This window comes from Egretta garzetta, unplaced genomic scaffold (assembly GCF_000687185.1).
Source record: "Egretta garzetta isolate BGI_Z169 unplaced genomic scaffold, ASM68718v1 scaffold108, whole genome shotgun sequence".
Lineage (NCBI taxonomy): Eukaryota > Metazoa > Chordata > Aves > Pelecaniformes > Ardeidae > Egretta > Egretta garzetta.
In genome coordinates this window covers 8,206,293-8,216,895 of record NW_009260614.1, presented here as the reverse complement: position 1 = coordinate 8,216,895, position 10,603 = coordinate 8,206,293, and the positions used below count along the sequence as shown (strand labels likewise).

The 10,603-nt window shown below is 61.4% G+C and overlaps 1 protein-coding gene across 1 annotated transcript in view; it reads left to right on the top strand.

The window, feature by feature from the left end:
* The first annotated feature begins 376 nt into the window (after positions 1–376).
* KIAA0100 (KIAA0100 ortholog) overlaps positions 377–10,603 on the top strand; it is a 12,213-nt gene continuing 1,986 nt past the window's right edge. The window contains 31 exon segments of the mRNA XM_035900637.1: positions 377–539; positions 619–737; positions 1,111–1,171; positions 1,361–1,559; positions 1,728–1,851; positions 2,224–2,348; positions 2,434–2,501; positions 2,597–2,745; positions 2,999–3,117; positions 3,357–3,520; positions 3,650–3,702; positions 3,704–3,906; positions 4,024–4,229; positions 4,395–5,490; positions 5,740–5,931; positions 6,026–6,228; positions 6,308–6,426; positions 6,500–6,720; positions 6,864–7,054; positions 7,135–7,234; positions 7,308–7,510; positions 7,856–8,150; positions 8,263–8,417; positions 8,462–8,668; positions 8,787–8,886; positions 9,080–9,262; positions 9,558–9,679; positions 9,758–9,913; positions 9,996–10,117; positions 10,200–10,380; positions 10,460–10,603. The exon segment at positions 10,460–10,603 is cut by the window's right edge and continues 75 nt beyond it. Coding sequence (XP_035756530.1) covers positions 634–737; positions 1,111–1,171; positions 1,361–1,559; positions 1,728–1,851; positions 2,224–2,348; positions 2,434–2,501; positions 2,597–2,745; positions 2,999–3,117; positions 3,357–3,520; positions 3,650–3,702; positions 3,704–3,906; positions 4,024–4,229; positions 4,395–5,490; positions 5,740–5,931; positions 6,026–6,228; positions 6,308–6,426; positions 6,500–6,720; positions 6,864–7,054; positions 7,135–7,234; positions 7,308–7,510; positions 7,856–8,150; positions 8,263–8,417; positions 8,462–8,668; positions 8,787–8,886; positions 9,080–9,262; positions 9,558–9,679; positions 9,758–9,913; positions 9,996–10,117; positions 10,200–10,380; positions 10,460–10,603 — 5,565 coding nt within the window. The 5' untranslated portion in view covers positions 377–539; positions 619–633.

The following is a 10,603-nucleotide window of genomic DNA, read 5'->3' as shown; positions in this document are numbered from 1 at the left end:
GAGCCAGGTTGTTTCTTCTCTGACCTACCTGTGCGTCCTTGCAGGAGATCGACAACATCTGGATCTCCAGTAAACTGAGCCGGGAGCTGCCGTACGTACCCCTGCCCCAGCTCCTTCCCTACTCTCTTGGGGGGTCTGGCTTACCCCTGGCCCCACTGACTGCGGTTCTGCTGAGTTTACACCTTTCTGCAGTGCCCAATTCCCCGTGGTCTGTCGGGAATTCACTCTATGTGGGAGTGAATTGCTCTTCTTTGGGGTGGCAGAGTCTTGTGGATGCTCTTGTGCTGGTCCTACATGTCCTCAGCGGGAGGCATCCATGGCAATGGGGCTGGGTTGCCACGTGTGAGCTCTTGTAAGAGTTTCCTGTGTTCCGCAGGCGCTACTTTGAGCTGTGTTTTGGTGAGGTGCGAATCCGCACGGATCTCCAGAAGGGCCCTGGGTTCCAGCCGTCCATCCCAGAAGCTCCCAGAGAAGCCGATGGAAATGAAAGCAGAGCAGACCTGAATCTTAAACCCTCCCTGCTGAGGCTCCTTAGCCAGGTGAGACACTGGCTTGGTGAGAGGCTGTTGCAGGCTGTGCTGCTGTTGGATATCCCTCACGGTAGCACCTTCCCCCCAGCTCTTTTCCATCCACATGGACTCCATCAACATCATGGTTCTGCACGTGGCCACCTCGGAGTCTCTCTGGCACATCCAGGCCAGCAAGACGCGTCTCCTTCTGAATGGCAATGGGAAGAGGTAATGCTGTGCTCTCATCCTGCTCTGCTCCGCCAGCCTGGCCCCAGGTCTTAGGGGGGCAGGGAGGCTCCTCTGACCAGGCTCCCTGGTGTCTCACCTCGCTTTGTCCCACTTGGCAGCATCCCATGTCACCTGTGATGTGACACATTAACCTTCTCTGAGGCTGGCCTGGTCCCTTTTCCCTTCATGGGAAGCTCAAGTGTGTGTTCTTCAAATTACGAGTCGCTGTGCTGTGCATGGAGTTATGGCGTGCTCTGCTTTTGGGAGGACTTGGAGCAGGGTCTTGGGGTCCCTGTGTCCCACAGAAAAGGGGGGGCAGGGGCTTGGTTTGGAGACAGCAGGACCCACAGCCTCTGTGCTCTGCTCTCCCCAGCCTGACCTGTGAGGTGAGCCTGACAAAGGTGAACAGCAAAGTGCTCCGGAGCAGCCAGCTGGTGAGTGCTGGGGAAGGGAGAAATTCAACACTTTGGGCCTGGGCACTGGCTCTTTGAGCCACCCTGAGGACCTGTTCCAGCATGCCGCTGAGGCTGGGTGACGCTGCAGGGCTCCTGCAAGGCTCTGGGCTCCGTGCTGTGCCCAGCGCTTCACTGCAGCATCCACTCCTTGCCCGTGTCCCCTTACAGGATGACACCTGCTTGGCAGAGCTGGCACTGGTGCTCTCCCTCTCGCTAGAGATCAGCAGCAAGCGGCGGCTGGTGGGCGTCAGGCTGCGCGTCCAGACCCTGCAGGCAGAGCTGCACGAAGGGCTCTTCTGCAGCCTGCTGCTGCACCACGTCGCTGACGGGGCCCAGCACAGCAGCGTGGGGGAACAGCCCAGTGCAGGTCAGGGATGGGGACAGGGACAAGCTCTGGGCAGGGCAGGGGCTGGGCTGGCAGCCCCCACACTTGCACTGGGGCCAGAGGAATTTGGCTGTGCTATCACTGCCACCCACTGCAGGGTGTGGGAGTTTCGGCAAGAGCCTTCCAGTGACTCTCTGTGTCCCTCTCCAGGCCCGGAGGAGCCCCTGAAGTCCTTGTCTCTGCTGAGCAGGGACACGCTGCAGCTCATCCCCAGGAGGGTGGAGGTGAAGCTGGAGAACACCAGCGTGGTGCTGTCTATGAATAGCCAGAAGAGGTAAGGAGACAGGTGGAGGGGGAGCCAGCGCTGGGGACAGGGACTTGGGGACAACTGTGCCATTCTCTGCTTGTCCCCTGCTCTGCCAGACTGCAGAGAGTGAGTCCTAGATCCCACCCCAGTGGGAAGGACTGAGCTTGGCCTGGGGCTGAGCTCTTGGGGAGGGAGGAAGGCACGTGAGCTGGTTCTCCAGTAGGACAGCCTGATGGGATCCTCTACCGATGGGATGAGAGCGCTGGGCTGGGCTGCAGCTGGGCACTGGCTGGTGTCTTTGTCTGTGCCAGTGTGCCGGTTAGCTGGGGATGAGGGACGGGAAGATGGAGGACATGACAGTGCAGTTCCCTTCTGGCAGTGACTCCCTGCTTCTCACAGGCACCTCACCTGGAGCCTGAAGCTGCTGCAGTTTCTATATCAGCGTGAAGAGGAGCAGATCCCACTGCGCAACTTCACGCCCACCTCAGACCTGGACCAAATGAGTGTAGACCTCCAGCTGGAGGGCAAGTAGCCAGGAGAGTGCCTGTGTGACAGGGCTGCCATTGCTGCCCTCTGCTACACCTCACTTCTGCTCCTCTCTCTCCCCAGATGGCCTTCTCCTGTCCCAGAGCCGCCAGCGCATCGTGTGCCTCAACTCCCTGAAGACCAGCGTGCAGGTGTGTGAGTGCTGGGTATCGTCCCGTCCCCCGGGGGGGAGCTGTTTTGGCTCCTGGCATGAGCTTTTTGCCACCCTGCCCTCTCCCTGCTCTAGGTCACAGCCATTGACCTCTCGGCTGCTGTGCTGCTCAATACCTGCATCATCCACTACCGCCACCAAGAGTTTTCTCACTGGCTGGGCCTATTGGCACAGGAATACAGGTGCCAGGCGGTGCCTGTCCCCAGCCAAGGGCACAAGGGAAGGTAAACTTGGGCTCAGCACAGCTGCTGGTATCGCAGCTTGTTTCCTCTTGCGTGCCGTGCTCTAGCAGGGTGCCCAGGCACCCAGCACCTTCTCTGCCCTGTGCACAGGCCCTGGGATGGGGAGGCTGCTCTGGAGAGTGGCAGGCAGTTGGGGGGTCCCTGCAAAGAGGGCGTTCCCCTGGGCCTGCTCCTTGCCAGGCTCTGTGGCACACAAGCACCCCACTAACAGCTTGTCCCCACTTGTCCTGTGCAGGAGCTATCCCCAAATCATAGCGCCCATCATCCTGTGTGCCTCGCTGTCCAATGTCAATGTGTCAGTGCAGCTGGGGGACACTCCACCCTTCGCCTTGGGCTTCAACTCCATCTCTGCAGGTACGGGCTGCCAGCTGGCACCAGGGTGGCTGCTGGGCTCTTAGGGGTCGGTGGCCCTGCCAGAGGGGTACCAGGATGAGAATGGGGACGACTGTGCCGCCTTTGTGCTTGCCCATCTCTGGGTCTGGCCAGAGGCTGTGGACCCCTTCCTGGTTGTGTCTGAGTTGCCCCTGTTCGGGGGCAGCTGAGCAGGCAGCAGCGAGCCCTGCCCGCACTCACCCCCTCCTCTCTGCCTGCAGACTACCAGCACCTGCGGCCACAGAGCGTGCACCAGCGAGTGGTGCTGGCTGTGGACCACCTCTGCTGGCGCGTGGGCAACGACTCGCACATCCAGCGTGCCCCACATCCCCCCAACATGCATGTGTGGGGAGAAGCCCTCATCCTTGACTCCTTCAACCTGCAGGTGATGGGGCAAGCGGTGGCTCTTGAGGGGTGGGCTGCCCAGCTGATATTCCATGCAGGCAGCATGGGGACTCGTGGTGGCATGGGGACATCCTGCAGCCTGAGAGTGATTGTCCTGTTTTTTCTGCAGGGCAGCTACAACCAGCCCCTTGGCATGTCCAGCGCCCAGTCGGACCAGCTTTTTTACCATCCGGGGGTTGCAAATGGAGTCATCGGACACCTGCACCGAGTGCCTGGCCAGGGTCCTGCCCCTGTTCTGCCCACGGTCCAGTGGAGCTGAGCTTGCCAAGCATCCACCTTCTGCCTCAAACGAGCCCTGGGGTCTGCTCTGGAAGGTGGATCTGAAGGTGGAGGATGTGAACCTTTTCACACTCTCAGCCGTGGTGGGTAAGTAGCATCCAGGCTGATCCCAGACGGCTGTGCTGGAACAGGCCTGTGGTCAGAGGAACCTGGCATGTCTTGGTGTGCCTCCTCCATGCCTCCAGCACTCCACCATCTCTCTAGGTGCCCTGGAGCTGCGGCTGGACACGCTGACCGTCCTGGGAAGTGCCGAGAGCTGCACGGTCAGCGTCCAGGGCATGGTGCTGGCCTTGGTGAAGAGCATCACGGAGAAGATGCAGCCGTGCTGCAAAGCTCCTGCCATCCCCAACCCAGTGGCCAACCTCTCCATGCTTTCTGTCACCTACCACAGCAGCATCCGCTCCCTGGAGGTTTGTGTGGGCCTCAGGTGTCTGCTTTATCCTGTACTGATGGGACTGGGATGGATGGGGCAGGGGGAGGATTGTCTGGCATCGAAAGGTGCTAGAGGGGAGAACGGGGCTGCGCTGTGCTGGACCCGGCAGTGACTTGGTGCCTGCTCACTCTCTCCACTGTAGGTGCAGTGCGGCGAGGGGCTGGCGGTGCTGTGGAGCCCGCCTGACCACATGCACTTGTACCATCACACCCTGGCCACCCTGCAGTGCCACGAAGCTTTGCGGAGCGCCCTTGGCCACAGGGTGCCCCATTCCCTTCCCCTAGAGAGCCCAGCGTCCCACCCGGCCACCCCTACTGAAACACTGGGGCCCCTCCAGCCAGATGGGGCCCCTCCCAAAAGACTCTTGTCCCTGTCACTGGAGCTCAGCTCTGCCAAGCTCACAGCCTTTGTCTCCGAAGCCAACTACATCAGCCTGGCTGCCGAAAGGACCTCTGTGAGCTGGCACGGCGGTGCCCTGCATGGCTACTGCCCCGAGCTGGCTGCCGGCTTTGACGGACACAGCATCTTCAGCTTCAAGGAGGTGGAGGTGAAGCTGCTGCCAGAGCTGGAGGAGGTCATCTTGCACCGCTGCGCCTTCCCCACCTTGCGCACCCTCCGCAACCGTGGCTGGGCCTTCTCCTTTGCCAGCGTGACCATCGAGTTCCCCTACCAGTATGACTTCTCCCGCACGCTGGATGCTGCCGTGGGCGTGCAGAAGTGGCTGAAAGGTCTGCACCGGCGCGGGCACCCTGCCAGCACAGCGCTGCCCCCCGACCTCCTGCTCAAAGTGACCCATTTCTCCTGGGTCTTCCTGGACGACGTCTTTGAGGTCAAGTTACGAGACAACTACGAGCTGATGAAGGACGAGAGCAAGGAGAGCGCCAAGCGCTTGCAGCTGCTGGACGCCAAGGTGGCTGCGCTGCGCAAGCAACATGGCGAGCTGCTGCCTGCCCGCAAGATCGAGGAGCTCTATGCCTCGTTGGAGAAGAAGAACATAGAGATCTACATCCAGCGCTCGCGGCGCCTCTATGCCAACACGCCCATGCGGAGGGCCCTCCTCACCTGGACCCTGGCCCACCTGGAGCTGGTGGCCATGGCTGATGAGTCTTTCCATGGCACGGAGCGTGTGTTGGAGCAGATGAGGGATCTGGATGGTGTCAGCCCGTTCCCCCCAGAGGGTCTGGAGATGGTCACGCAGTGGTGCCGCATGATGAAAGGCAGAGTTGGCAGCTTCTTTGGTGAGTTGCTTCGTGTGAAGGTGCCCATGGAGGACAGCACGGTGGCTGCGTGGCCTGGGCTCCCAGGGCAGGGACCTGTTGGCACCACGTGATATGTAACCAAAGAGGGGAAGCAATTTTTGGAGGTTCAGGGGAGTGGGAAGGGAGCAGGGATGTGACAGGTCAGCGGCTCCTGCTGTGGCCCAGAGGGGGGGAGCGGGGCAGTGTCCCTTTGCTGCCCCATCTCTCAGCCCTTCCTCCGCTCTGCAGTGCGGATCCGTGATTACCCTCGCTACCTCTTTGAGATCCGCAACTGGCAGCTCTCGGGACGGCTGATTGGAGCTGAGCAGTGCGGCCAGGCCTGCTCCCGGCGCCGCCAGGTCCTGAAGCTGGGGCTGCCCTGGGGGGATGCGACGGTGGAGAGGAACATGCCACCCTTGAAGTTCTACCATGACTTCCACTGTAAGAGCTGGAGGAGCAGGGGGGGCTCTGTGCCGGGGTAGGGACGAGGCTGTGTGGGACGTGCAAAGGGCTGAGCCAAATTCTCTGTCCCCAGCTGAGATCTCTCAGTACACCATCGTCTGGGGGCCCTGCTGGGACCCGGCCTGGACCCTGATCGGCCAGTGCGTGGATCTCCTCACCAAACCCTCAGAGGACCCCAGTGCCCCATTGCCCTGGTGGGACAAGAGCCGTCTTCTCTTCCATGGGGACTGGCACATGGACATTGAACAGGCCAACCTGCACCAGCTGGCCACCGAGGTGGGTGCCGCCAGGGTAGGGAGCAGAGCGCAGTGTGGGGCTGGCTCACACCTGCCTCTCCCCATGCTCGTCCTCGCAGGACCCCTACAACACCACGGAGAACATGCACTGGGAATGGAGCCACCTCTCCTTCCACTGGAAGCCCGGGCAGTTTGTCTTCAAGGGCAATCTGGACATCAACGTCCGGACAGCTTCCAAGTGAGTGTGGGCCCGGGACTGTGGGGGCTGCCACCGGTGCTGGGGGGTAACTGGGGTCTCTTCCCCCATGCAGATATGACGACTGCTGCTTCCTGCACCTGCCTGACCTGTGCATGACGCTGGACCTGCAGTGGCTGTGCCATGGGAACCCCCATGACCACCACAGTGTGGTGCTGCGCTCCCCCGAATTCCTGCCTGAGGTGCCGGTGGGGCAGCAGTATGACTCCTACCGTGCCTTCCGCTCCGAGAACCTCAACCTCTCCATCCGGATGGACCTGACACGGCCCAGTGAGGGTGGGTGACAGCACCCTGGGGATCCCGCAGGGGCAAGGGGGACAGGGCAGGCCTTGCTGATTTTAGCAATCCTTATCGGTCCTGGTTTGGGTGCTGCCATGCCCCTGCCCCATGGTGCTGGCTGACAGTGGGTGTATTCTCAGAGCACTCCCAGCCCCGGATCCTGCTCTACAGCAGCACTCTCCGCTGGATGCAGAACTTTTGGGCCACATGGACCAGCGTGACACGCCCCATCTGCCGCGGGAAGCTCTTCAACAACATGAAACCCAGCAAGAAGAAGCTGGGGCAGCATTACAAGCAGCTGTCTTATACTGCGCTCTTTCCCCGGCTGCAGGCAAGTCCTGGAGGTGGGGGTCTGGTGTTACCACCCCATTCTGCCTGCGCTGGGCTCTCAGCCTCTGCTTTCCTTCACAGGTGCATTACTGGGCATCCTTTGCCCAGCAGCGGGGGATCCAGGTGGAGTGCTGCCAGGGGCACATCTTCACTCGTGGCACCCAGCGGCTCATCCCGCAAGGTGAGTGGGGGCCCTGCTGGCGGCACTTCCAGGCAGAGCAGGGCCCCAGCTGACCCCTCGCCTTGTCCCCCAGCCGGCACGGTGATGCGACGCCTGATTTCGGAGTGGAGCATCACACAGATGGTGAGCGACCTGAGTCAGGTCACTGTGCACCTCATGGCCTCCACTTGCGACGAGAATGCCGACCACCGGCTCGACACCCTGGTGAAGAAAACCCACCTGCTGAGCCTGTCCTCCCTCACCTACCAGAGGCACAGCAACCGCACAGCTGAGGAGGTACCACCGCAAACCCACGGTGGGGCATGTGTAACCCAGGCTGGCCTGATGGCATCCCCCTGGGACAAGGGGACCTTGGTCTTTGGGTGCAATGGGGCAGGGATTTGGCTGGAGAGGAGACAGACCTGCAGGGCCTCTGTGTGCCTGGCCAAAGGGATGCCTTGTTCCAGCCACAGCGTCCCTGGTGTGGGTCCCTGCTGTTGGGTTCTGAGGTATTCCCCAGGACTCTGGTCCTCATGCCATGCCTGTGGGGTCTGGCAGGGCTCCCGGCCCCCGTGTGTGAAGCCCGTGGACAGGGACTGTGGGTGGCTTTGCCGTGCTGAGGCTCTGATCCTCTGTGCCTAGGAGCTGCCCCTGCGGGATGGAGACGATGGTTTCCACACACACCAGCTGCACCTGGTGGACCTGCGAGCATCCTGGACCACCACCAACCGGGACATTGCCTTCGGCCTCTACGACGGCTACAAGAAAGCGGCTGTGCTCAAGCGCAACCTGTCCACCGAGGCCTTGAAGGGGCTGAAGATCGACACGCAGCTGCAAGCCAAAAAGCTGAAGCGGGGACCACTCTCTGCTCACTCTGTCCCTGCCAGAGTGACCGCTCCCATCATCAGCGGCCGTCCCGAGAGAGCGTCCTCGGGGGGTGAGCAGGGCAGGGAGGGGAGCAATGGGAAACCCAAAGACGTGCCTGCCTTCATCCCGTCACCCCCAGCCAGCCCCCTGCAGCCTCACACTGACCCTTTCTCCTTCCCCAGGAGCCTACATGCTGCAGAAGCTCATTGAGGAGACAGACAAGTTCGTGGTCTTCACGGAGGAGGAGTCGGGGGCTAGCGAGCAGCTGTGCTGGCCAGCCTGCCTGTCCCCACGCTCTCTGCTCCCCACGGCCTTGCTGTGAGAAGGGCCATGCCTGGCCCAGAAGGGCTCGTCTGACGCCCAGGGTCTCTCCCCCCACAGATGGTGCTGCGTGGTGCGGAGACAGAGGGCTGTGTGATTGTGTCCGCTGCGAAGGCCCAGCTGCTGCAGTGCCAGCACCACCCCGCCTGGTACGGGGACACGCTGAAGCAGAAGACGTCCTGGACCTGCTTGCTGGATGGCATGCAGTACTTCGCCACAACAGAGAGCAGCCCCACTGAGAGGGAGCATGGGCAGCTCTGGCTGGAGGTGAGTCGCTCAGGGAGGCTGTGATGGGTGAGCTGCATGGGGGACAGGCAGCACTGCCAGTGTCCTCACCAAGGCAGGGAGAGCAGGGACAGCCAGTGGTGCCTCCTTGTGTCTCCAGGTGAAAAATATTGAGGAGCATCGGCAGCGGAGCCTGGACTCGGTGCAGGAGCTGATGGAGAGCGGGCAAGCAGTGGGGGGCATGGTCAGCACCACCACAGGTACTGCCTGCAGAGCTGGCTGCTGTGCCCACCCCAATCCTTCTCACGTGTGACCCCAAGGCTGAGAAGCTGAGAGCACCTGGCCTGTCCCTGGATGGCTCCAGGAGCTGGCTGGTGCTCTGAGCCCTGTGCCGTGGGGTCAGCAACGTGACAGGACATGGTGCTTTGACCATGGTCCCCCTACTGTCCCCAGACTGGAACCAGCCCTCAGAAGCCCAGCAGACCCAGCAGGTGCAGAGGATCATCTCTCGCTGCAGCTGCCGCATGTACTATATCAGCTACAGCCATGACATTGACCCCGAGCTGGCTACGCAGATAAAGCCCCCCGAGACTCCTGCCAACCAGGAGAAGGAGGATCTGCTGAAGAAGCAGGAGGGTGGGTACATCCAGGCGGCGTGTCTCAGGGGATAGAGCTCTGGGCTGACCCACGGGTACCAGCTAAGTCCAGGGATGGTCTGTCTTGGCCCTGCTGAGATCAGAGGGGTGCATACAGGAGGTGTCCCCAGCCACGTGGCAGTGCACCAGATGATGCTGGACGTGCTGTGCCTGCTGGAGCCAGCGTAACCACCTTGGCTCATTCCCCCATCCCTCTCTGTCTCTGGGCTGGCCCCCACATGCCTCCCATTTCTGGCCATGCTGAGGCCCCACTTGCCCTTTGTGTGTCCCTGCAGGAGCTGTGGACACATTCACGCTGATCCACCACGACCTGGAGATCTCCACCAACCCTGCGCAGTATGCCATGATCCTTGACATAGTCAACAACCTGCTGCTGCACGTGGAGCCCAAACGCAAGGTACCCATAAGGCCTCAGGACACAGTTTCACTCACTGCACCCAGGGCATTCCTAACCTTCCCCTATCCCTGGCTCTAGGAGCACAGTGAGAAGAAACAACGGGTGCGCTTCCAGCTGGAAATCTCCAGCAACCCCGAGGAGCAGCGCAGCAGTATCCTACACCTGCAAGAGGCCGTGAGGCAGCATGTTGCCCAGATCCGGCAGCTGGAGAAGCAAATGTACTCCAACGTGAAGGTGAGCCCGCATCCTGGCAGGCCCTGTCTCCCTGGGGTCCCTGTTCCAGGGCAGAGGGTGCTGAGGGTTGTCTGTCCTTCAGTCCCTGCAGGATGACAGCAAAAACGAGAGCCTGCTCGACCTCAACCACAGGCTGCAGCAGCAGCTGAGCCAGGAGAAAGCTGACCTGCAGCTGGAGAGCGAGGAGCTGAACATACTGATCAGGTGGGGGCCACCTCTGGCTTCCCCAGTGTTGTGTCCCCCTTTACCCAGGGCTCCTGCATCCCAGCACTCCCCTCTGCTGTAGGTGCTTTAAGGACTTCCAGCTGCAGCGAGCCAACAAGATGGAGCTGCGAAAGCAGCCGGAAGATGTGAGCGTGGCGCGGCGGACTGAATTCTACTTTGCCCAGGCACGCTGGCGTCTGACTGAGGAGGATGGGCAGCTGGGCATAGCCGAGCTGGAGCTCCAACGCTTTCTCTACAGCAAGGTACTGAGCTGGCCAGTGGCACCCACAGCCCCCGAGATGGGGTCCAGGACGTGTGGGGTTCACAGGTCTGTGTGCGCAGGTCAACAAGTCTGACGACACGGCTGAGCATCTGCTGGAACTGGGCTGGGTCACGATGAACAACCTCCTGCCCAACGCTGTGTACAAGGCAAGCGGCAGCCTGGGGGAACAGCCCTGCACCCTGGGGACCCATGGGTGGCCTGTC